The sequence below is a fragment of the Rhagoletis pomonella genome, unplaced genomic scaffold (genome assembly GCF_013731165.1).
Source record: "Rhagoletis pomonella isolate Grant_MI unplaced genomic scaffold, Rhpom_1.0 Rhpom_scaffold_00003, whole genome shotgun sequence".
In the NCBI taxonomy this organism is placed as follows: domain Eukaryota; kingdom Metazoa; phylum Arthropoda; class Insecta; order Diptera; family Tephritidae; genus Rhagoletis; species Rhagoletis pomonella.
This window is the reverse complement of record NW_023458557.1, coordinates 56,257,640-56,285,508: the sequence shown is the minus strand read 5'-3', so window position 1 is coordinate 56,285,508 and position 27,869 is coordinate 56,257,640. Positions and strand designations below refer to the sequence as shown.

At 36.8% G+C, this 27,869-nt stretch overlaps 1 protein-coding gene across 1 annotated transcript in view; it reads right to left on the bottom strand.

The window, feature by feature from the left end:
• Positions 1-27,137, bottom strand: part of LOC118735313 (zinc finger protein 629-like) — a 50,619-nt gene extending 23,482 nt beyond the window's left edge. The window contains exon 1 of the mRNA XM_036464996.1: positions 25,860-27,137. Coding sequence (XP_036320889.1) covers positions 25,860-26,849 — 990 coding nt within the window. The 5' untranslated portion in view covers positions 26,850-27,137. The remainder of the gene's footprint in view (positions 1-25,859) is intronic.
• Positions 27,138-27,869: the final 732 nt, after the last annotated feature.

The window sequence follows — 27,869 nt, the reverse complement described above, 5'->3', positions numbered from 1 at the left end:
TAATTTCCAAAGAATTCCATTGTTTACTTATTCCTACACGAAGATATCAATCGGTTTCCTTAAATTTCACCCTGCAGCGTACATTTTAAATTTCTCCTGCATCAAATGTTGCCAACTTAGTGCTTTTCGTACTAAATTTAGTGCTTTTCTTTATCCAAAGCATGAAAAACTTAAGAGTTTGGTGCTTGGTGTGCTTTTGGTGCTTTTTTTTTTAGTTTGAAGACACCAAAACTGTAGATCTGAAAAAAAGGAAGTTAAATTTAGAATAATTGGAAGTTTCGTAAGGAACCAGGGATGCTAACCGGCGGAGAATTCCCCGATTTTGGTGGAATTTGCATTTCCCGGGGGAATCGAGGAATGGCTTTACATTTTGGGAGAATTCAATATACCAGGGTTTTTTATTCGTACATTCCTATTATGAATAAAACTACAACTTTGAATAATAACCTCTTATTCCGATGTTACGGATTGCCGCATGCAACCGTGAGGATATTAAAGACATTGCAACCGTGCAAAGCGACACTTTTCGCTAGATCTTTATACTTAAACGCTATCATTTCTCATTTCGTTTTCGGCGCCAAGCCAACGTGTGGCAAAGTTTGGAGCAGTCAATAAGAAGTATTTATCAATTGAGGGATTCACAACGGTTTGGTAAGTGTCGTATTGTTGTATGTCGTAAACTATTTTTAAACACTGCGAAAATTCATAATACTGGTACTTTGAGAACCACCTTAATATATTTTTTAGGCGTTTAAAGTTTACGGCATACAACAATACGACACTTACGACACCGTTGTGAATACCCCAAATATATAGAGATTTGTTTTTAACTCATTAAAAAAAAATACAATCAGAAATAGGCTTGCCATATAAATACAAATGGTCGTTTAAAGTACAAAACCTCGAATCAACAAATGCAAAACCGCGTATGTGAGGTTGCATAAATTATTTCCTAGAGAGTAAAAAGGCTCATATTTCAAAATGGTTCTCTTTTTTATAAAGCAATCGCATTTCTATAGGCAAATCAAATTTTTGGCAAAAAATGTCAGTTACGCGGTTTTGCACAACGACGATACGCGGTTTTGTACTTGAAACGATGATATGATATACAGTGGTCGAAATAAGTATAGCCGCACCATATTTTGACAAGTTTTAACATATTATTGTTGTTGTTATTTAATTTTGGTTATTTTTTTATAAAAATATAGTTCAAAACCCGTGTAAATCCAAGTTTCAAACTTTGTGCAATACTAAAAAAAAATTCAACAAACTTTTTTTCCTAGAAAGATTCTGAGTATGCAGTTTTGTAGCCCATTGAGTTCTAGTAGAACAAAATACAAGTTTCAAATGGCTAAAAATTAGGGTTGATTTTTTATATTTTTTTGTCCAGGGTGTTTCGGTTTTCTTCCATATAAAAATAAATTGTGTGTATTCGTTACATGGACGCAAATGGGAAAAAATAAATTCTAAAAAATCAACCGTCAATCTACTGGAAGTAAATGGACTACAAAGCTGCATACTCAGAATATTTCTAGGGAATCTAATTAAAAAAGTAAGACATTTTTACGAAAGTTTGTTGATTTTTTTTAAATATTGCACAAAGTTTGAAACTTGGATTTACGCCGGTTTTTTTAAGAATGAACTATATTTCTATAAAAAATAACCAAAATTAAATAACAACAAAAATAAAACAGGCCAACAAAAATAGGAAACAATTTTGTAATCTAAAATATTAAAGCTGTTTTTAATAGAATTTGTCATGCTGAATACGAATCCGTAAGTAAAAAGTTTCCATCACGTCCAGGTTTTGAGAAAAACGCGGTCAAAGTATCAAATAACTCGTGTTTTTTGCAATATTTGCGAAGCTCTAGCAAAAAAACAAAAGGTGATAGAACCTTACACTTCGGCTTAAATTAAAGCTAGAACTCTCGACTAATATCCCTGAAAATACCATTCGTGCACCTTGACTTGATGATCACTGATAGTCATCAATTGAACAATAACAAAATACTAGGCTATTGTGCTATTGAAAGAAAAAAATTGTGCCAAAATCCGTTTTTGCTGTTCAATAAAGGACTATAGGTGATCTTAGGGTCAAGGTCCAGGGATGGTATTTTCAGGAATTGTATTTGAAAGCTCAAGCTTTAATTTAAGCATAGGTGGAAAATTCTACATTTTATTTAATTGCGGTAGGTACTCAAACTTCGCCAAAATGAGTTTTTGCTATTAAACAAATGACTATTAGTCACCATCAAGTCAAGGTGCACGAATGGTATTTTCAGGGATAGTAGTCAAGAGTTCTAGCTTTAATTTAAGTCAAAGTGTAAGGTTCTAGCACCTTTTGTTTTTTTTTTGCTAGAGCTTCGCAAATATTGCAAAAAACGCGTTTTTTTGGCACTTTGGCCACGTTTTTCTTAAAATCTGGACGTGACGGAAACTTTTTACTTACGGATTCGCAATCAGCATGAAAAAGTCTATCAAAACCAGTTTTAGCATTTTAGGTCAAAAAATTTTTTCCCATTTTTGTTGGCCTGTGTAATATGTTAAAATTTGTCAAAATGTGGTGCGGCTATAATTATTTCGACCACTGGATATGCTCTACGAAATAACTCAGAAGTATTAGTTAGTCGGCCGCTGTAGTGTAGTGGTAAGCAGTGCGCGATTCCACTCCGCTGGGCTGGGGTTCAAGCCCTGGTCAAAGCAACAATGCAGAAAAATATATAAGAACGGTTTTTTCTTAACAGCGGTCGCCCCTCGGTAGGCAATGGCAAACCTCCAGGTGTATTTCTGCCAGCTCCTCATAAAAATACAATCGCCGTTCGGAGTCGGCTTAAAACTGTAGGTCCCTCCCCTTTGAGTGACAACATGAAGGCCCACGCCACAAATCGGAGGAGAAGCTCGGCCAAAAACTACACATATGTATGTGTAAGCGCGAATCAAACTTGACCAGAATCTCCTAACAGTAAAATTAATAACGAACCTTTTTAAAAAGGAATAATCGAGTTAGCATCTTTTTACACAAAAAGATTTTTTCCACTATGCGCCGGTGAATGCGCTCAAATAAGACATTTTAAAAAGGCAAATAAAATTTTGTTATGTTTCAGGTATGATCCAAAAGAAAAGTTCCTTACGTTCCTTTAGTTCACGACATCATAAGAGACTACAGTGCAGATTTTAATTTCCACATATTTCATGAAACTTTATATTTTGTTTTTACTTTCGTTTGATAGGAATTGTAGAAAAAACTTCGTACATAGGTGCATTCGAGGTTAGTGATTACGAATATCATACTAAACTTTCGAAACTGAAATTGGCAGATCAGTTAAAAAAAATCTATAGATTATTATGAAAATTTAAAACTTCTGGTTCAGGGTCTGTGATTACGGCATTAATATTAATATAATTCAAAATAGCGGAAAATGTTACTCATACGTCATATACTACGAGTATACTACCCGAAATATTTTTGTGTTTCCTGCTCACACATTTATCATAAAAGAATAAATAATTTCTCTTTTTCATTTGCCTATTCACCATTCTTTTATTTATCCACCGATTTTTTTCGTTTGTAGCTTGCTTTTTTTCGTAAAAGAAAGGCTTTAATAAAAATGAAAAAATTTACAAACAAAACGTCGATAACGATGTTTAACTGGGAGGTAGTGCTAACCAAACATTGACCCAAGGACCGGTTGTTAGATATTGTGTGATAAATAGTTCATATTTTTCAAATTTCTTTATTTGAATTACACTGTACAGCACTCGACTGGGTATTGGACCAAACCAACTTTTTTTAAGACAGTGAAGTAAAAAAAGTATTTTTTTCGTTTTTCGAAGCTAGCCTCCGAAATCGAGATATGGGTCTTCGAAGCATGTAAAAAGAAAAAAAGTAAAAATACCTTTTTGCTCTTATTTATATGGTATATCAATTTTTTAGTGAAAACTTACATTACAGGTGCTATAACGGGTCAAATGTCAGATCTTCGAAAAATTAAAAACTTAATAATATCGTTGTAAAGGCGATTTAACTCCCTTTCTTGTGATATGCATATTTGTATACTTTGTACATAAAAATTTGAGAAAAAAACACATTTAAAGGAAAAATAACCATTTTTTGAACAAAAAAATATGTAAACAAAAAAAAATTACTAACCGAGTTTTAAAGAATACGTATCGTTGTAAAGTCGATTAAACCCCCTTTCTTCTTACATGCATATTTGTATACTTCGTGAATAAAAACTTTAGCAAAAACAGTTATAAGGAAAAGATAACTTGTTTTCTCAAAAAATATTTTAAACAAAAAAATTACAAATTAGTAACACAATTAAAAATCGGTTATTAATTTTTTTGTTAAAAATGTTTTTTTTATAAAAAATGTATTTTTTCCTTTAAATGTTTTTTTCTTATATTTTTATATACGAAGTATACAAATATGCATATCAGATGAAAGGGGGTTTAATAGTTTTTAAAATGATATACATTTTTTTAAAAAAACTGTTAGTAATTCTTTGTTTAAAAATATTTTTTTTTTATTAAAAAAGGTATTTTTTCATTTAAATGTGTTTTTTCTAAAAATTTTATATACGAAGTATAGAAATATGCATATCGGAATAAAGGGGGTTTAATCACCTTTACAACGATATACATTTTTTTAAATCAGTGTAAAATTGTTTGCAATATAAAGCATTTAATTTTTCGAACACCTGAACTTTGACCTCTTATAGCACCTGTAAGTTTGGACTAAAAATGTTATATACGATTTAAATAAGGGCAAAAGGAGGACTAGGTCTGTGTTTTTAGATTTTTGTTTTTTTTTTTTACATGCAATAATTAAATATAATTTTTTACCAAAGGTTCTATTTCGAACTTCGAAGGCCCATATCTCGATTTCGGAAGCTAACTTCGGAAAACGGAGAAATCACTGATTTACCTATGACTCAATCTCTCAAAAAAAAATTGGTTTGGTCCAATACCCAAAAAAAAAGTTGATTTTGGCGTACAGTGTTATATATAGTAAATACATATATAATTAAAAAAAGACTTCCGTCATATTCTATCCGCTATTTTGAATTTTGAAAATTTAATACCAGTTTCGAAATCAGCGTCGACGAATGCCCCTGGATACCTAAATTCATAAAAATCAACAATTTTTTTAAGTCATCCGCCATATTGGATCCGCCATTTTGAATTTTGAAAATGTGATATATATTTTGAAATCAGTGATAACGAAAACCCCTAAATATCAAATTCCATTGAAATCTGTCAAATACATATAGAGTAAACATTTTTGTCGTCCTATATTCTAGATTCGTCCTTATGTGCGCCGAGAAAGAAGCATTAATTTGTATTAAGTTTAATCGACATACCTACAATAAAATTTTGTATGCATATAGAGTCCATTAAATCTTCCAATAAAAAATTTGGTGATTTTTTTTAGGAAAAAGGCTTTTTTCTTGGGCTTTAGTGCTTTTTCAAATTCAAAAGTTGACAACACTGCCTGCACCAATGCACATTATCCTCGTACACCTCTCCCTTCCTTCGCTTCATTCCGTAAATTATCGCTTTGAGCGTTCGGTTGATCGCACCAATAAAATGCTACCAGCTCTTGTACTGCCGTCACTCACAATAACCAACCACAAAGCGTTTCAAGACTATTGGTGCTCTTCAACACATCAGCACCTATATATCGCACACCGTCTCCAAAAGAGTCACAACTCAAAATTTGGCATTTTTGAGATTATTCGTTAAAAATGTACACAAAGCTTTTATTTACCTTTCAGCAGAAGCTGGAGTAAATTTTTGTTACAAGTTAAAAAAAAAACCTAAGGTAAAGTCGCCCTTGCCCATATGATTATTATGTGCTAAGAAATAGTTTTTCGCATTTTCTGACAAACGTATTATTTTGAGTTGTGACTCTTTTGAAGACGGTGAGCGTTATGTACGTAAGTCACTATGTGGAGTCGCTGGACAGAGCATAGATATCGAAACCTGTTTTTCACCATCTTTTATGTTAATCAAGAGGTAACACAAAAATCATAATATGTACATATATGTATATGTATATACATACAAATGCACATGACTGTAAAATGACAAGTGTTTATTTGCATGCTTTGCTTCGCTGTCCACACAGAAGTTCGGATGAACTCGCTCCATCATATGAGTTTGAGTTGACTCCACCCATCTCGGAATTTTCATGTGTATGTGAGAGTATGTGTGGAACTGGTTTTTGTTGAAACTCCACCCAAATAAAATGATAGCTTTTCAAAGCCAATATAATATATATATATATATGAATGTACATACATATCTGTACCGTTCAATTAAAGTAGCTTATGTCACTTTAGAAGATTTTATTTTGAATTAAAAAATTATCAGTTTCCCTTGAAAATTTGTATATTCTTATTGGGCTTCTACTAAAAAGGCTAAAAGGCGTTAAAATATTGTTTGGGAACCCAATGAAATGTTGCAAGGGAAACTTTAATTGAACGGTACAGATATGTATATGGGTATATAAATACACACATATGTATGTACATACATACGTATATTAACTGTCTGTTAAAGCCGCATAATTACATACATATGTACTACATATACGAGTACAACGTAAATTGCTAAATTTATTGTTCGGCGAAAAACCTTTGCGGCATATACACATTCATACCAGTGTTGATATTTTAAGTACCATTGTACTTTTTTCAGTACAATTAGTTTTAAAAGGTACAAAAGTACAATTTACCGATTTTAAGTACAATTTCAACATCAAACATACCTTTTGTGCAAAACGTTGAAATCTCTGCCAGCACTTTGATTATCAATCCATTTGCGTTTAAGTAAATGGACATACCTATATTTCATATTTGGTACGAAACGATATTTGGAATTCTAATTTTGAAAGTAAGCGTGATTGTGAATGGTAATATTAGTGCTGAGCGTTGTGATTATTGCGATTTTTTTTTATCACCGGTAGGTGAAATATCCCTCTTTGCTAATTATTTTGAAAAAATCTTTGGAAATGTAGTTTACCTAATGACTATCCTTCAGAAAATGAAGTAAACAATTTTACGTAAATTTCGTGCGTTGAAACTATACATTTCTATTGTGGACCTCCATTTTAGTGTTAGTGATCTCATTTTATAAGATTTATTTTCCCTAATATAAACTAATAAATAATATAAAGAGGAGAAACGACTGGCGTGCTTTGCTGAACTCGGCCAAAATCGCTTATGCAGTTACAGCGCCAAAGAAGAAGAAGAAGAAGAATATATACTAATCTATCTTCTGTACTAATATTTTGTCGTTATTGTCTTCATATTTGAATATACATCCCGCGACAACAAACTTTACAACTCTTCCAACTTTTTGGAGCGTTATATCTGGGAAACGGTGGCTCTTAGGACAAAAACTTTTTAGAAATTTTTTATAGATAATTATCTGATATACAATTTTTGTCTAAACTAAGTTTATGATAAACTAACCCTTTTGCTGAAAATCGCGTAAACCCGCTTTTGTGACCTTTGACCCGAGTAACTTTTTTTCCAGGTATCGGATCGATGAAGACTTTCTAGATTTCATTTATGATGATGTTTTGAACAATCCTACCAATTTTCAGCTGGATGGGAGTTTTTGTAACTTCGCTCCTATGGTCTTATTTTACCGGACTATTGACGGAAATGGTGAAAAGTACAATTAAGCTCAAAGAGTTACCGTTTTTGTCATTAAGTTAGTACAATTTAAAAATCTCAAATATCAACACTGATTCATACCTACGATTTACCGTTAAAAATGTAAAACGCTGCTCGAGCCATGTACATACATAAGTACATAATTATATACATATGTTTATATGTATGTACCTTTTATATTGTTATTGTATGTTTATATGTATTACCTATTTCTAATTCATCTTTGAACGTCTATTATAAAATTACACTCCCAGTCATTTGTATAGCACACCCTTTTGAACCTCAGTATGTATGTACAAAGTATCCATATCTGAGCTTTAACGCATTAAACGGCAGCGCATAGAAAATGCATGTAAAGGGAAAGGCGCAAAAACCCCCCATAAAAAACACCCAATTGGCGCATAATCGCCCAATAAGGACACTGCTAAAAGCAGACGAATGTAGCTAATATGTAGATTTTGTTACACATATCACATCACGTCAAATCTGTTTCACAGTACAAGAATACAAAGGAAAAAGATCTAACCCCTTTTAGGTCGGCGAAGTATCTCAGAAGTTGCTCGTCCATAGGGCTACATTCGCTACGTATTCTTCTACCCAGGGCCGGCATCGAGTCAAAGCCAGGGCCAGAAATCTACACCTGCTGTGTATGCCAGAGACGACTACACCACAACTCCACCTCAGTCAAGTGTAATACCTGCGAGGGGTGGAGTCACCTTAGAGTCTGCTCAGGAGTACGGACACATCGGCAGTGGACCACGTCGTACGTGGCCCCCTGCTGCTCAAACAGAGCAGCCTCCACGGCTAACCTCAGTCCACCTGAGCAGCCTCACACAGTCACCACAACACAACAACATAATAACACCACAGACCATACCACAGCCACGACAGAGCACAGAACACACATAACCGCACCACTACCCACACGCCGCCGCCAGCAACTCCTGGTTCCTCCTACAATCTGCACGTTATGTCAGGCCAGGATATTCCGTAATGTGACATCAGTCAAGTGCAACACCTGCCTTGGTCAGGTCTGCGTACCACGCGAGATTGGACGAGGAACTTCGAGGGCCCGTGTTGCGCTGCTCGGTCGCAGACCTCAACAGCAGATAGACGGTTCGACATTCTGCACAATGAACGACGACGCACCCACCAGGATTATGGGTAACTGCAGCAGCTCGCCAGACATCACCATAGTTAGCGCTGGTCTGATAAACAGCATAACATGGCGACCTATGCTGACTTTAGCATCAGACCATCTACCCATAGTCATCTCGATAGATAAACCAACCGACTTTGCCTCCGCTAAACACCGGACGTATATCAATTTCTCTAAAGCTGATTGTAAAGGTTATGCGAAGTTTACTGAAAACACCTTCACTGCGCTTCCCACACCAACCGACGTCCATCTCGGTGAACGTAAGTTCCGCAGGGCTGTCACTGCTGCTGCAGCTCGCTTCAAACCGGCAGGATGTATGACGGACCTACGTCCAAACTTCCCTGCCGAAGCGGCTGTTCTAGCCGATGAGCGTAATAGCCTTCGTCAGGCCAATCCCGGAGATCCCCGTATCAGGGATCTCAAAGCGGAGATTCGGCAACTAGTAAACGTACATAAGCGGAAGAAGTGGGAAGAGAATCTGAAGACCTGTAACTTCACCTCTGGTGAGAGTAAGCTTTGGTCAACCGTGAGGTCACTGTCCAATCCGACGAAGCACGACGACAGTGTCGAGGTTTCTTTCGGCGACCATGCTTCGTCGCTATTGTAGCCGGCAGTTCATACTGCATCCTGCGGTGGACAAAGCCAAGCGTCGAGTGACCAGAAGGCTGCACAAACTGCCAACAACCTGTGCCCTCCTTGCTTTCACTTGCGGTTAAGTTCAGGTGGCCATCGGGAAGGCAAAAGCCTCCAAAGCCATGGGTCACGACGGAATATGCATGCTGATGCTGAAAAATTTGGGTCCTGCGGGGGTAGCGTACCTAACGGAGGTCCTCAATTTATCTATGGCCACTCTCATCATCCCAGATATCTGGAAGTTGGGGAGAGTGGTCCCACTGCTCAAACCGGGGAAACCTGACGGACGATAACACTCCTTTCCCCGGTAGCGAAGACACTCGAGGCTCTGCTGCTCCCGTATTTCACAAAACATTTGACTCCAGCGAAGCATCAGCATGGTTTACGTAAAGTGCACAGTACAACAACAGCACTTAACGCGATAAACACTCAGATAACTCGTGGCCTTAACCGAAACCGTCCCTGTGAGAGAACGATTCTAGTAGCGTTGGACTTGTCAAAGGCGTTTGACACCGTCTGCCATTCTACGCTACTAAAAGATATAGAGGCTTCCTCTCTCCCACAGAGGCTCAAACGGTGGTCGGCAAATTATCTGAGTGGTCGACACTCGTCGGTAATGTTTAGAGACAAATCGAGTAAACTTAGAAAAATAAAACAGGGGGTTCCACAGGGTGGTGTCCTTTCCCCGCTACTGTTTAACTTTTACATTTCAAAGCTCCCTCAACCACCAGAGGGAGTCTCGATTGTGGAATTGATGACCTGTGTTCGAAAGTAAACGGGTATCTCTCCGAACTTTCTCGCTTCTTCACTGCAAAGTGTCTGGCCCTCTCCCCTACGAAATCCTCTGCGACTCTGTTCACAACCTGGACGAAGGAGGTCAGGCTACCGCTGGGAATTCACGTCGATGATACACCAATTCCGACGGTGAATAAACCCAAAATACTCAGAGTAACATTCGACAGCCTGCTCTCCTTCTCTGCGCACGCAACCGCTATTGTCAATAAAGTACAGAGCCGCAACAAGGTCCTCAAGTCGCTAGCCACAGAAGTGGCCACCCAAACAGACAGCTGCTTGCAGAGGTGCCCTCGCCTAGGTACGTCAGAAGGCATCTATATGAACTGACGCACGAAGTCCAGAGGTTCATCAAGCACCTCTGGACCCGTCAGCTTACCGACTGGCCCTGAACGGCATTCACAGGGAGTCAGTCTCGAGTTATGTAGACTCTAGACCTATGAATGCCGTTCTAGGCATACCGCCACCGGACATGGACGAGACGGAGCTTCATCTGCCACGGGAGACACGAACGACAATAGCCCAACTCCGCTCTGGCGACTGCAGCAGGTTAAACTCTTACCTGAGTAGATTGAATGAGGATGTGCCAAATGAGTGTCCGGCATGCGAAGAGACCCCACATGACTCGAAACATCTCTTCGCATGCCCGGAAAACTCGACAACCCTAACGGCTTTGTCCTTGTGGACCGACCCGATAGAAGCTGCACGCTTCCTAGGGCTGCCGTTAGTGGAACTTGACGACAACGACTGAGATATCAACCGATCGGGCGGGGTTGTTGTAGCCGCTACAACAACAACAACAACAACAACAAAGGAAATATGTCTTCTCTAACACGCTAAGCTCTGTTCAAACTGTAAGGAAGTTTTGAGTCCAAGCAAAGTTTTGGAAAAATTTCATCTGATCAACTAACAAAGGGGCATGTACTGCTGTTATCCATTACCTACTTCGAAACTATAAAGGACTTTGTTTACTTAGAAGCCATCATACTCGTACTGCCAGTCTGGGATCAAGCAAACCGTAACTCTTGCCAAAAGGCACTTGTTTACGATAATTGGAAAGCGGGGGCTTTGTAAATGAACTCAACCTTAACAAATCTGTGTGCATTTTTGTCTGCTCATATGCCACAGCAAAGTTGACGATGAAGAGATGAAGAGTTTTGCGGGCCTTCCCCTACCCGAGCTCAGATGGATCCGTCTGCCCTTTCATACATCGAGTTTAAATACGCTTCGAAATTCAGAAGTATATTGACTCGCCTTCGTTTTCAAATCATACTTTTATTTCGCCCATCGGTAGGAAATCACTTATAAACGCATCATCAGGTGGTTTACATGAGTATCATAAGGACACGGGTGTAAACGAGGTTTCCTATTCAGAGGCCCGTCAGAATGGGTACTTGTACGTCAATAACGGAAAAGTATGCGCAGGAAGTGGCGTACGTAACGTACAGATACGCCACAATGAAGGTGTTGCGTCTGCAAACAAAAATCAGCTGCTCCTTATGGCCACGTACTTGGGGTTTACACTAGTTAATTTTGCAGATACAATGGCAAAACTAATATATTCATACTTCTCTTGATGTCTTCTTCACTGTGTTTGGCTTTTCGAAGACAGTTTATTGTCTGGACGCCTACTTTACTCAAACAATATGACAATTAATACATATTCTCAATTGTCTTATCTTGGGTAAACGCAAGGTTATACAAACGTCAGCAGTGACAGGCTTACGTGCATCAAAAGATGAGTGTTGGCGAACGGTCGTTGGATCCGTCGACGCGAGGGTTGCCAATCTGACACTCTCTATGCAAACACACACAGTCTACTCAACTGTCAGTTTCATCCTTGCGCGGAACGCATTGAAAGTGACGGGGCCCTTAAGTGTTTAGTACGCCAACAGTTATGTAAATATGATAAATCTGGCATTGTTATCGTAACGCTTTATTTGTAATCGTACGCAGGTGTTTTTGTTATGCGAGGGCTATTTGTGTTGTTTCCGAATCCCAATCGTGGTCGCAGTTAGCTACAGGATGAATTTCGTGAAGGATCGATACTTTTACTTGGAAGTAGTATCGAAAGAAAGTATCGATACCTGAAAAATATCGGATCTAAAGTATCGATACCTACTCATATCGATACTGTATCAATTTAACTGAGTTAAAATTTTCAAATAGGTAGCAACCTTCCTCAACAGTATTTCCATCAGTTATTTTTCTTAAACCTCTTTAATTTGATACCCATATTGTAATATTTCATTTACTTTATCAATATAATTGGATTTAAAAATTTTCAAACAGGCGGCAACTCTTAAAATTTTTGTGATATGAATGATCCTGGTGTAATACCGAACAATAAAAAAAAATTATTCAAATCGGTTCAGCCGTTCTCGAGTTTTGATGACCGTGACAAACGAACACAACATTTTTATATACATATATAGATATATGGCTTTATTCATAAAAGTAAAGTAGGTTTAAAGAGCTTTACAAAGTGACGTTTTCATACATTTTTCAGTTTATAAACCTTTTTTAAAGCTACTTTATTTTTTGTGAATAAGGCCAATAGACTATACATAAATACATATTTATATGTTTACCCGTCAACTTATTTTGGATTCTATAAATCAAGCCGAAAATTATGCAATTCTTTTTTAAAGCAGGTTAACGTCTTTTAATGCAATATATACCTTGTTTATACCGACACATAAAGCGCTTTGACCCAGTTCACTGTGAATAAAAACGGAGGCATAAACGCAATTTCAATGCGCTGTAAAATTCATAAGTGTATTGACTCGTTGTTTGCAAATCGGATTTTTATTTCGCACATCGCACAGTGCAAGATTTTGCCGTAGGTTAAGAGATATTGACTTAAAATTTGCTTAAAAGTTCCTTTAGGCAAAAACTACTTCCCCTCCTATTAAATCATAATGGGAACTAAAATAGTTATTATAGTAATTTTTTATCGTAAAGATATTCGGCAGATTCTGGAATTCACTTCCGAGTGAATTTCAGCCCCTGCCCATTTGATTTCAAAGCGAACTTGACTCCAATTCACTCGAAAATTAATTGCAGAACCTGCCGGATAGCCCGATGTCAGTTTTTGAGATCCGAAAAAAATGTACTCACTTAATTGATTTTTTTTGGCCAAGGTCAAACAGACAAACAGACAAAAAATCTACAGTGTTATTATAGTATAGATAGATATGGATACTTTACTTTAAACATCTATCATAGATCTGCCTTCACACCACATTTTAAATTCATGTGATTTACGGTTCCAAAGTTATTGCTGATTAAAAATTCCACGCCTATGGAATGTGCCACGCGCCTTGTACAAACTCATTCATATATACCTTACTATGTATGTATAAGCGCCTACCATGAACATGTCTTCATACCAAATTTCAAATTCATGTGACGTATGATTTCGAAGTTATGGCTGATTAACAATTTCACACCCATAGGAAGTGCCACGCCTCTTTTTTTATGTATGTGAACACACCAAATTTCAAAGTCATGTGACACGGTTTCGAAGTTATAGCTTATTAAAAATGTCACGCCTATGGGAGGTGCCACGCCCCCTATCAGATCCCATTTGTTTATACCCTAGGTTACGTTCGAGGTCACTCTCTATACACCAGCTAGAGCCCCATGAAAATCCATTCAGTAGTTCCGGAGATTAGTGAGTTCAAACAGACAAACAATTTACAGTTTTATTATAGTAGTAAGAAGATAGATAGATAGACTTAGATATTATGTATTGTATGTATTTATAAGGCCCACTTGCAGAATATCCAGAGTTAAATATATAAATAGAGAATTAAGGCTCAGTTAGTCTAGACTTAATTTTCGCAACTTAATATTTTGCCCTACCTTTTATACACTGAGGGAAATAATGCATAGTAAAAATGAATACTTTATATTTGATTATCGTTTAAAAATGTTCGTATTTAAAAATAATATTTTCATACAAAATTTATTACGCACGTATTTGACTGTTCACATCTGAGTATGTATATGTAAGTGTACATACGCACCACAAGCATGCAGAGCGCCGCTCTGAGAGCGGTGACAACACACACATCCATACATAGTACATACATGTTTATCCGTACAAATCGCGTGCTGTGGTGTTGATGGATACTCAACAATTGAAAGCAAATTTATATGCCTGGGTGTAGCTGAGTGCGCAAAGATGCTTTCCACAAATTGTTAATATCCGTAGATGGTCGGGTTCGAATTCCACTGCAGGCAACATGCAAATTAATTTTTTATACCCGAGCGCACTTGTGCACAAGGGTATTATAACTTTGTTCACATAACGGTTGTTTGTAACAGGCAAAACGAATCGAGATAGATATAGACAAATGTATACATAAATGATCAGAATGAACAGAGAAATCGATTAAGCGGTGACTGTCTGTCCGTCCGTCCGTCCGTCCGTCCGTCCGTCCGTCCGTCCGTCCGTCCGTCCGTCCGTCCGTCTGTGCACACGATAACTCGAGTAAAAATTGAGATATCTTAACGAAACTTGGTACGTGAACTTCTTTTGGGCGTGGGACGGATGGTATTGAAAATGGGCGAAATCGGATAATAACCACGCCTACCTCCCATATAACGGTAATTTTAAGAAATACGAAAACTGCGATATTTTAGTAACTACTGAAGATAATCCACTCAAAATTGATACTTACAATGAGTTTCAGACGGAAAACATGAATATTAAAAATTTTTGGAAAATGGGCGTAGCCACGCCCACTTATGGTTACATGTGTATATCTTGGTAACCGCTGCACCAATTTCTTCCAAACTTGGCACAGTTGTTGGCCTTAGTACAGCATACTAAATGGCTGAAAATTTTAAAAATCGGACAATAACCACGCCTACCTCCCATATAACGGTAATTTTCAGAAAAACGAAAACTGCGATATTTTAGTAACTACTGAAGATAATTCACTAAAAAATGATATTTGCAATAAGTTTTAGACGAAAAATAAGAATATTACAAAATTTTGGCAAATGGGCGTAACCACGCCCACTTATGGTTACATGTGTATATCTTGGTAACCGCTACACCAATTTCTTCCAAACTTGGCACAGTTGTTGGTCCTGGTACAGCATACCAACTTGCCGAAAATTTCTAAAATCGGACAATAACCACGCCCACATCCCATATAACGGTAATTTCGAGAAATACAAAATCTTCGATAAATCAGTAAATATTGAAGCAAATTTATTCAAAATTGATGATTGCAACAATTCTTTACCAAGAAATACGTTTATGACAAAATTTTGGAAAATGGGCGTAGCACCGCCCACTTGTGATCACATATATGTATATCGGTAACCGTTCTACCAATTTGTACCAAACTCGGTGTGGTTATTGTGCTTGCCACTTAAAAGCAAAACGTTGAAAATTATTGAAATCGGACTACAATTACGGCCGCTTTTTATATAACGGTAAATTTCAGAAATGCTTGAAACTGCAATATTTCGCACCCCGGCTTATCATGTAGCGGTAGCTTTCGGAAAGGTGGAAAACATATATTTAATACTTGCGCCGGGTATTTAATGTTCGGCTCCGCCCGAACTTAGACTTTCTTACTTGTTTTTTTTAGTTTTTGTCTGATTGATTATTCACTTCACGGATGCTTTTTCAGTACGAACGCGGTCATTTTAATATGCGCGTAACTGAATTGAATATTTACCAATATACAGTACTTTCGTTGATGTTTATAGTAAGATCAATTACGTTTATATTTGATTTTAATATTTTTTTCCCTCAGTGTATGAGAAACTGTGTTGGCAGTTATTAAAACTTAACATACAGTAAGAAACTTGAGAAGCTGTAGGTTTTAGATTCTTAAGTTACGGCCTTACCGAAATGTAGAGCGGTGAGAGACTCAGGCTTGCCAGATTTTCGTTTTTGCATCTCCCAAAAATAAATTAACGCCAACATATTTTTTGCGTACACTTTTTTTGATGTGGCATTTTAGGCGGCAAACTGTTAAACACGTGAAAAAGAAAACACGAAAACAAAATATTTCCGCTTCTGGCTTAAGTTGACGTGTTGTATAATCATTGATGATTTCTTACGGTAAGTTAAATTAAGTTAAGTCCAGACTAACTGAGCTTTTAAGTAGCTCAGATTTAAGTTTTTATATTCCTAAACCAGACAATGTCTTGCAGCATTGGCCCAGAGTTAACTAACCTGAGGGATTTCTAAATTAGGTAGGCACCACTCTTTCTCTCTCTTTTTTGACGTTTGTTTACATTTGTTTTTTTGGATTTTTAATATAAAATTTCAAATAGGTACAAATTGCAAATTGGCCAGCGACACTTCTGAGAGTTATCTTAATTGGATGGACCGCGAACGCAGTTGGTGCATTTAATACGGGAGACTGACCGAAACCTCAGAGCTTAAGGCGGAAAAATGAATATGTGCATATACATATTGGCACAGAAAATTTTTCGCAATTATGAAAAGTTTTTTATTTTTTATACATAAATATATCGAGCCCTAACCGCCAAAATAACGTAAGCGACATTTTTTTCAAAATTTTCTTTTTGATGCAGAAATATTCCTAGAACATCTAGATACAATTCTGCATCAAAAAGAAAATTTTGAAAAAAATGTCGCTTACGTTATTTTGGCGGTTAGGGCTCGATATAGTTCTTACTCAAGGCACATTGAACAGGTAGAATCAGTATAGCAGCTGATTTATTTTTTTTTTTTTCAAATTATTTGGTCTCGAAAATGTCAAATATTTTTAATTTCTTCTCACATAAATTCTAAATTGTTAAAGTATATTTGTGAAACCTTTTTCCAATACAAAACAAGCGATTGAATAGCAGCTTTTGGAACGCTCTCACAACTCAGCAGCATAACCGCTGGGCCTTACAAAGGATGAATCAATGCTTCGAGAAGGAAACAAATTGGGAGCACTCCATAATCCCAACTTTAAAGATCCGGACAAGACATAATCCAGACAATTTTTAAAAATCCAGACAATAAAAAATCCAGATAGGACATAATACAGACATAACAAAATCCAGACCAAATAAAATACAGATAACACATTATTCAGACAAGCCAAAATCCCGACAACTCAAAATCCCGACAAGACACAATCCAGGCAAAAAAAAATTACAATGCGTCCGGCAATGGAATTGAAGACTTATGCTTAAATATAAACGGTTACCACTCCACATGTTTTCGCTCATTCACTGCGAGGAGTCTAACCTTCTCCCCTACAAAATCCTCGGCAACGATTTTACCACAAGGACGAAAGATGCGTATTCTCGTCGATGGCAAACCAATTCCGACGGTAAATAACCGGAAAATTGTGGGATCTAGCTCTCGTTCCCGGCGCATACAACCGAAATTGCCAACAAAGTACAGAGCCGTAGCATAGTCCTCAATTCCCCAATTCGGCAGTACTTGGACAAAGACAAAGAAACGGTATTGCAAACATACAAGGCAATTGGCCGTCCGGTTCTAAATTATGCAGCGCCTGTGTGCTCGTCGGGGACAATCGGTTCGCAGTGGACGAAACTACAGACATGCCACAATACAACATCCCGGACAACCAGGGGATGCCCTCTGATGTCGCCAGAACATCACATCCACAGTGAAGCCGAAATTCTCCCAGTAAGGGGCACAACATCATTATCAGCAAGCGGTTCCTAGTAAGGTGCTACAGACGTCAGCACTCGAACTTGCCTGAGCCGAAGGACCAGGTCCAGCACTACGCACAACACCCTTGGGACTGGGACTGTACAGACAGGCCATTAAAGGCATTTACCAACTCAAGTCGAGTGAATGCCGTCATCAGTACCAATCACCACCTGTGAACGAGAGTGAGCTTCAACTGCCACGAGATACCCGCGTAACTCTGGCCCAACTTGCCTCCCAACATACAAAATGAGTGTCCAACATGTGGAGATTCGTCCCATGACACCAACCACGTCTTTACATGCCCACTCAATCCAACTCAACTAATATACCTCTCCCTCTGGTGCTACCTCATCGAAATATCAAGTTTCCTGGGCCTACCGATAGTTGAGCCTGTGGACAATTACGGGCTAAGTAAGCCTTTACAACAATAACAACAACTGTGTCTTTTGTACTTTTGAGTGAAAACGGAAGACAATCATGACAAAAATCCCGACAAAATATAAAAATAATTTTAAAATCGCGCGATTTTTTGGGTGTATAATGAAATCCCGATATACACAATACCGAAATACAGAATCCCGAAAGACATTATCCAGACACGACCAAATCCCGACCAGACATAACCCATACACGACCAAATCCCGACCATACATAATCCCGACAAGACACAATCCCGACCATACATAATCCCGACAAGACACAATCCAGACAAGAAAACAGTTGAAGCTCACTCACGTTCACAGGTGGTGATTTGCACTGATGACGGCATTCACTTGACTGGAGTTTGTAAATACCGTTAATAGCCAGGGGTGCTGTGCGTAGTGCTGGACCTGGTCCTTCAGCTCAAGCAAGTTCGAGTGCTGACAACTGTAGCACCTTAATGGGAAAATTTCGGCCTCACTGTGGATGTGATGTTCTGGCGACATCAGAAGACATGCTCTGGTTGTCCAGGGTGTTGTATTGTGGCATGTCTTTAGTTTCGTCCACTGCGAACCAATTGTCCCCGGCGAACCAATTGTCCCTGACTTTGTATGTTTGCAACACCGTTTCTTTGTCTTTGAGGACTAGGGCTCTGTACTTTGTTGGCAATTTCGGTTGTATGCGCCGGGAACGAGAGCTAGATCTGACAATTTTCCGGTTAATCACCTTTGGAATTAGTTTGCCATCGACGAGAATACGCAGCTTTCGTCCTTGTGGTAAAATGGTTGCCGAGAGGGTTAGGCTCCTTGCAGTGAAGAAGCGAAAAAATGTGGAGTAGTAACCGTTTATATTTAAGCAAAAGTCATCAATTGCATTTCCGGACCCATTGTAATTTTTTTTGTCTGGATTGTGTCTTGTCGGGATTTTGAGTTGTCGGGATTTTGTCTTGTCTGAATAATGTGTTATCTGTATTTTATTTGGTCGGGATTTTGTTATGTCTGTATTATGTCCTGTCTGGATTTTGTATTGTCTGGATTTTCAAAAATTGTCTGGATTATGTCTAGTCGGGATCTTCAAAGTCGGGATTATGGAGTGCTCCCCGATTTTTTAATTATTTTTATATTTTGTCGGGATTTCTTGTCTGGATTGTGTCTTGTCGGGATAATGTATGGTCGGGATTGTGTCTTGTCGGGATTATGTATGGTCGGGATTTGGACGTGTCTGGATTATGTCTGGTCGGGATTTGGTCGTGTCTGGATTATGTCTTTCAGGATTCTGTATTTCGGTATTTTGTATATCGGGATTTCATTATACACCCAAACAAATTTACTAAGAAAGAAAGTTGCAAAAATTTTAATTTTTTTCCAATTTCAAATTTAAATTTTTTATTTTTTTGTATTTCACATTGATTTAGAAGAAAAAAATCAGAACAGTTTTTGACACTTTCGATACCAGAATAAACAACAAAATACACGCAAATGTTGTTTTTGCTATAATAACTGTGGGATATGCCTTGGTTCATACTACACCAAAAAAACATAAAAGAAAATCTCTAAACTTTGTTTAAAACTCAGTAAAATTCAATAAATTTTAAACGTTCTATTCCAATTTTTTAGAAAAATTCTTGTATGCAGTTTTATAGCGCATTCAATTTTAGTATAGCTAACTGCAAGTTTGAAGTAAAATTTCTAAACTTTGTGCGAGAGCAAATAAATCTGCATACTAATTTGCAATTTTCTATTTAGAAAACCGCGTTAATTTTTGGCAATTTTTTTAATGTAAGTTTGTATACATAGGTATGTATGTTGCGAAAAATTTACAGTCCCAATACTTTCGTCACGGTATGTATGTATTTACAAATATTTTTTAAATAGCATAAACATTTTTGAAATCTCAATTTTTTTATTCTTGGTACTGGCAGAATTGACATATATATGTAAATATAATTAGCAAGTTAACCTTCGAAAATTTCTGGGGTAAATAAATAGTTAAAGATTTAACTCTTAGTTTTACTCCTAACCATTGATTGTGCAAGCCAATTTATCAATTTAACCGGTAAACTTCGAGTTATATATGTAGATAACATGGGGCCTGTAACAAAAAGTTTACAATTGTAACAATGTAACAAGTTTACAAGTTATTAGTGATTCGCTTGTAACTACAAGTTCTATGATTTTTTGTAACACAATTTGCTTTTTATATACTCGTAGCTATTAGCGAAATATTCTACACTTGTAAATGTTTCTACAAGCATTTGTAGATGCTTTTCGATTTTCACATTAATATACAAATTTTGAATAGCCTTGATTTAGTTATTTACAAGCTAGAGCTCTTTTTAAAAATCGACTATCCGGCTGCTCGCTTAGTCGACTAGTCGATTAGCAATTTTTTTTGTCGGTTGATAGTCATATAGAATTATTCGATGAACCGCTCGCATTCGACTAACCGTTCACTTTCGTCTAACCGTTCACTATCGAGTAGTCTGAAAATCGACTCACCGAAATTATTCGAATAGTGACAGTTTTTCACCATTAAATGATTTGTATTAGCGTGGTTGGGTTTTGTCAATAAGCATAAGTATTCAAAAAATAAAATGTTTACTCAAAGAAAACAACTAGTTCATAAATTGAAAATAAACGCATTTTCGACTACATAGTTGTTTGTGAGCGATTAGTGGAAAAAGTCGAAAAGAAACGGTTAGTCGATTAAGTGAAGTTGATAATTTTTTGAAACAAATTTTGCTGTTCGACTAATCGATTAACAAGTAGGGACACGATATCGAACCGGAAGTATCGATATACTACTAATTTAAAGTATCGCTGTAAAAATATAGGATACCCATTATTACCGGGATAAATGGACCCGATATTTCCAATATCAATATCAAATTCAAAAAATTAAATCTGAATATTGGACTCTGTAAAGCCCTAAATAAAACCATATTGCTTTACATATCAATTCCAAAGTAAAGAAATATGGGCTTTTCCAGCGGTTAGTCATAGTACGACATAGATTTGCAATAAATGGAACCGCTAGGGTACGCTTTAGTCAAAATAAAAAATATATTCGACATAAAATTCATATTATATTTGCGTCAAAAGTTAAATTAAAACCAATATTAACAAAAAAGTTTCTGTGGAGATTTTAGTACCGTAATATCGTGTAACGTTACGTCAGATACATTAACGTTGTAATGCGCCTTTGCGATGAAGAAAATAAAGAAATTCTAAGAAACCGAAGCACCGAATTGTTTTATTCACGATAACTGAGCCTATATCTTTAAGCACAGTTTCACACTGTTCTCGATTCAGTCTGAACCTTTCCAAAAATTATGCGTCTCTCAGGAAGGAAATATTCATTCTCTCTCGATAACGATACACTGTAGGAACGTTTTCGTTTTTACTTTCGGAATCACTTGACCACATAGCGACAGAAAAATTGTATGCTAACGGCAAAATACTTCACTAAACTGAATCTACTCAGCGTTCAAGATAGGTAGAAAATTGCTTACAATTGTAGAAAGATCCGTAACACAACTGTACAAGTGTGTTCGTTGTGTTACGGAAATAGGCTACAATTGCACACAAAGTTCAGTAATTACAAGTACGGCACTTGTAACTACAAGTTGCTTTGTGTTACAAAATATCTACACTTTTAAATTTATTTGAACACTTGTAGGACTTGTACCGAAAGTAATTTTTTTTGGAAAGTTCCTTAAAAATGTTGCAAAGTTGAGGACAAATCAATGAATAGCTTTCAAACTGCAAATCCGGTTGGAAAATGTCTTTGCCACACAAATTTAATAAGGTTTACAAGTACATATAAACTAATTTCGAGATTGAAATGTCCCAAAAATTTAAATTAAATGAGTGCACTTATTTTCAGATCCCAAACTGAAATTTCGAAAACTGCTCCACTTTATTATATTTTGACTTCATATTCGGATACAACGGAAAATTTTACCTAGGAAATGATAGTCAAATGCAGAGGTCGAAAATATCCCTCAACACTTTGAAAGTATCCCAAAATAACCGTCCCTATTTAAGAGAAAAAATAACCCACAAAACGGAACAGGTGGTTTATTTTGTGTAGATGTGTGCTCCTCTCAGTGGGAAAGGGTTATTTGCATATCTTTTTCCGTTGCTGTTAGACACGGACACTTATCGCTGGAAGAGGAAAAATAAGTGTTAGAGTGCGGTTACCCACGAACATGTACGCAGGGTACCGTAGAAATGCGTAGGAACATATCAAATTTGCTGTTGATAGACATATAGAGAGATATAAGCAACGTCAACGTCGTGGTCATGCGGTGGCAGGGTTGCGTGCTTTTAAATCCATATTGATTTAAAATCCGCAATCAGTTAAGAAATATATTTGATTTGTGTTTTGGTTTGTTGACCAAAGAAAAAATAAAATTTACATATTTGTGATTTGATTTGTCAACCAAATAAGAAATACAAATTTTTGATTTGATTTGTAGAGCGAATCAATTTGATTTGTAATTTTTCAACTATCAACTTCCAGTTCTACGAAAATCTTCGGGGCCCTCGGGACTAATCCACGATTTTCCAGACTTCTTCGGGATTATCGGAATCTTCTGGACCACTTCGGGATTTTTGGACTATTTCGATATGGAAATGAATTAAATCGATTCATGATATCGATTCTTTCTTAAATATCGAACATTCCTAGTTCCCAGGTTGAGTCTCTGTGACTATATCATTTTCTTTATAATTACCTTTATTTTAATCTTCCTTCCTTTATCGTCATCTTACTTCATCTTTATAATCTTTATGTTTATCATTTTCTAAATCTACATATTCCCCTTCACCTTTGCCCTTATATATGTAAAATTTTTAAATTTACCTTGATCTTAATTTTTGCATTTATCTTTACGCATCTTTGTTTTTGTTTTTATTTTTTACTTTGCCTTTAGTCTTTTCTTTATCAATAAAATGAAATAGCTTATTTTCGGTGTATCATATTAAGAATGTGCACGCTCTCTTCTTTGTCATAAATGTTCGCACATGTATTTGTACGTATATGTCGTATAAAGAAATGCCTAACGCTTTGCTTCCACTTATTACGCCCACTTATATTTTTCAGTCCTACAATAACCCACAAATTAAGACACTTAAAAATAAAAGTCCCTGCCAAAGTGTTTTTGCCCAAGGAAAATTTTAGCAGCTGATAAATAACCCAAACGGAAAACACAAAATGATCGCACAGAGTGATTTGCCACGGTGGGAAACACTCTTTGCTTGAGAGCTGAGTGTTTGTGTCAGTGGTAAACACCATACGAGACACTTGGTGACGGTTATTTTCGATCTCTGGTCAAATGTCACAAACTTTGCCGTTTTCGTATTACTTAACCAAACTTCAAAAAGCGCTTCGCGTGTAGGGATGGGTAAATTCGATATTCGAAGCTTCGATATTCGAATTTTAGGTCCAAATTGGCGAATTTTTGAAATCGAACTTTGTGTTGCTAAAATTCGAATAAAATCGAATTTGTCCAGAAAAAGTCGAATTTGATCTTTATTTCCAAAAAATCAACTCTTCAACTTTCTTGTTTCTGACTAAATTTGCCATCACTGTGTGTGGCACTCCATTTGCCTTAGGGATTCAAGTAAAAAAATACATGTTTTTCGATCTGATACATAAAACAAAGAATCTGTGCCAAGAAGGAACTGTTATTCCAAACTCAATTTTAAAAATTTTTGTATAAAAAACTAGTTTCTTTGTTGATTTTTTATTTTAAATTTTTAGAGGCTTTTACGTCGGTAGCATGAACGAGGGATTCGATATTTATTAAAAGATTTCGAACTTTTTTGGCCTTATCGAATTTTCGGAGCTTTTTTTGGCCTTAGCAAATTTTACTTTCATTGAATATAAACGAGAAAACATAAAACAAGGACCTTTACCCTTTTCGAAACGATGCAATTCTAATTTATCTAGCCTCCTATATAAAAATATGATTTTTTATTAAAAGTGAAGTTAGCAACTTTTCACTCTAAGCTAGCGATATATGAATTTTACAATCAGTTTATCGTAAATTTCAAAAAGTTTTATTTAATGGTATGTTTAAATGCTTTCAGATATTGAATTTTTACTCATATTCATAAAATTTATGACTCAATTTGAATCCCGACATAAATCCCGGGATCCCGAGATTACCTAAAAAATATCCCGAAATCCCGGGATCCCAATTTTCCTGATATTTTGGCATCCCTAGTGCAGACCCAAAGGAGAAGCCCTTAATTCGACTCCTAATTTTTTTAAATTGCACGATACAGATTTTATGACTTGGTGTTAAATTTTTAGCGCAAACATCTCCGAACTCGATTAAGAAGTTTCACTTCAAAAAAATGTTGCGAAATTCCAAAAAAATTCGAATTAAATCGAATTTTCACCACCAGATTTCGAATCGAATAATCGAATGGTTGGGTAATGTTCGAAATTCGGAAAAATCGAATTTCAACCCCCCACTACCCATCCCTATTCGCGTGATATTTCACTCATTGTAAAAAATTATGCCTTTGGGCGAATTATTTTTTTTTTAGTTAGCACCTGGATGTATCTGCTTATCTGTGGTGTCAAAATGGAATCTGATAGAATTTCTAAGTTGGAGTCTATGGAATATACAAAATTTTCCAAAATTTTCTAACTTTACATACATGCAATAAAGTATTATAACATACAACTAAACTATTAAAGTTTACGAACAAAATTTTGTGACTGATGGATGGTATAAAATTAATTTTTGCGTGAGTTTCAATAACACTTGTTTGATAACCGTTATCTTGCTGATGACATTATTTTCATGATGTTTGGTGTTTATTTTCGTAACAGTTCGTTATTTTTCTAACATTTACTAAAAGATCATCGAATTTGAAGTATTTGTTTTTTAGGTATTTAGTGCATCTAGAATTTAACAATCTTACATTGTGTATCGGTTAGAAAACATGTATAAAAAACATCATTCATTTGACTCGAATGAAAATAGGCTGGTTTTCTTTATGCAGTCCATTTTAAATTATAATTACTACTTTAATAAATTTAAATTATTGTTCGCTGCCATTTCATTCAACGGCGCAAATTTATTTATAAAACAAATGTCGAATAAAAACAGTAGGTTTTGTTTACTTTTGAACACTTGAAAGAAATATGCGCTGACTAAAATCGGGTTTTTCTTAATGCGGTTCATGAATTATTTACACTGCCAGAATAGCGTTAACATTAAACTGAACAAATTTGCAATCAACTATTTTCTTATATAAGTTCTTCACATGAAATGTGTATTACATGTTTATTTTTCAAGAAAATAATGTATGAAAATAAATAATGTAATAAACAAAGCAAAGGTATAAAAATTATAATAGAATGTTAGAAAGAACTAATCGAGGCAACAAATAAATTCTGGTGATGGGTTGGATCAGAGACCAAAACTTATTTGGGGTTGCGTAATTAATCGAAGATTTCAAAAGACACCCGCTCTCACCTGTAATGTTTGTGAGCATCCAAAAACCTTATCGCAAATGCAGCATTTGTAGCTTATTTCCTCGGCATTCAAAGCCGATATAGAAGTAGGATTACTCGCACACATGTTTGTCGTTTTCGCAGTTAAGTTGAAATTGGACACCGTCGTCAGCGCAATTGTTGAAGATTTGAGAAGTAGTTCAGTAGAAGACTTTGCTTTCAAGTAGTTTGTACTAAACGACGAGTGACACGTCGACGACGCTGAGGAGGAGGGCGAAGAAGGTACCGACGGCACGGATGATTTATACGCCGGAAGTTGTTTATAATAATCTAAACAATCAGTACAACCCGCGCGTGCGTAAACATTTTTAGGCGATGAACACGATATTGGCGTACTTAAGTAGTTCGGCAACGTCGATAAACGGGAGTTGTTCAACTGGGCGGCAGAAATGGTATCCGCTGACGCTGAGTTAATGACATACGGTGCAAAGTAGCGTTTTTGGTAAGGTGTCACCGCTGTGGGTGCGTTGAAGTTGGGCACCGCGTATGTAGCGAACATATGAGGAAAAAATTGCGCGTACAATTTCGTTGCATTTGCGGCTGCAGCGGCGGCTATGAAGTCGGAATGGAATCCATGGTAGGTAGGTGTTGGATAGGCGGGTTGACGAGGTGTAGTGATTGTTGGCGCCTGATCTGCTGAAGGAGAGGATTTCGACAGGTCCAGTATATCAGTAGCAAGAGACGCTGAAGTCTCGGACGTAGGAGTGCATGGCTTGACCTTGTGCGTCGGTATTTTGGCGGAATCCTTGCAATTTTTTGAAGCACCTTTTGGTTGCGCATCATCACCTAATATGCGACTAATACTGAAATCGGTGACGTGAGTGGCTTGGTGCGTTTGTTCGTCACCCGATTCCGAGCTGTTGCTGCTGGACACAGATTTCGCGGGATACACATCATAGTTTTGTAGGCGTTGCAGCATAGTATGCTTGAAGCCCATTCTAATATCGTTCATTACCACACAATACTGAGTTTAAAATAGGGATATATTTTTTTATAAATATTCAGCGAGCTTTGTTGAATTAGTTTTTTTTATTAAATTGGTTTCGGATTTAAAAATGTTTAGCAATAAAATTACAAATCACTTGTATGCGCACGTTTTCAATCGCGTCAAACTGTCACGCTGCACGTCAAAGTACGTTATGTTGCATTGCCGTTAACCGAAGTCTAACATCACTTCATAAAAACTCCGAAAAATTGTATCGGCCCCGTGCAACCAATGAACACTTGAACGCGTTTAAAACTTAACAAAACCTCTCAGCACACTTGCTCTTGTCACTTGTTGACGATTACCAAGCGCCGCTGCCACGATCATGACTGCGGTTCAAAAGAAAAATCAACGACCACAAGAAAAAGTAAAACAATAAAAGGAGCAGCAACAGCAGCGATAATGCCCATAAAATGCGTCAACAGTGCTAACGTTAAATGTTGTCAACACAACACTAAATCGCTACTACCAGCTGCTTGCTCCTCCCTCCAGCCCAGCTTCGCCTCTTCCTACGTTCGCTGCTTTGTTCGCTTTATGATCGACCTGAGCGTAGTCAATGTGTTGGCAATTTGTAAATGTCGATCCGTTGTCGTGCTCGGCTACATACTACATGCAGTCGCTGGCGCTCAAGTGGGCAAGCGAGAACTCTCTGCCTCTCTTTGTTTTACTTTGACTCTCCACAGCAGCCGTGTTTAAGCCATTGTTTTTATTGCCATCGTTGGAGCTCCGGAAGTTATCTACTGTTTAATAAAAAAATATTATATAGAATATCGCAAACGTTAGTAGGTCGTTTGTAGGTCTATGATAGATAAAAATTAACGTTTGATAGATCTTCCTATTTCTACAATAAGAAAAATAAAAAAGTTCAATATTTCTACGGAAGTTAGCCCCCTGTTTTTTTAATTTTGCCGATAGAATGTTGAATTGCCGACTAAGTGATGCAGAATCGTTTGTAGGTGATTGATAGATGACATTCGGTCTCCTTTA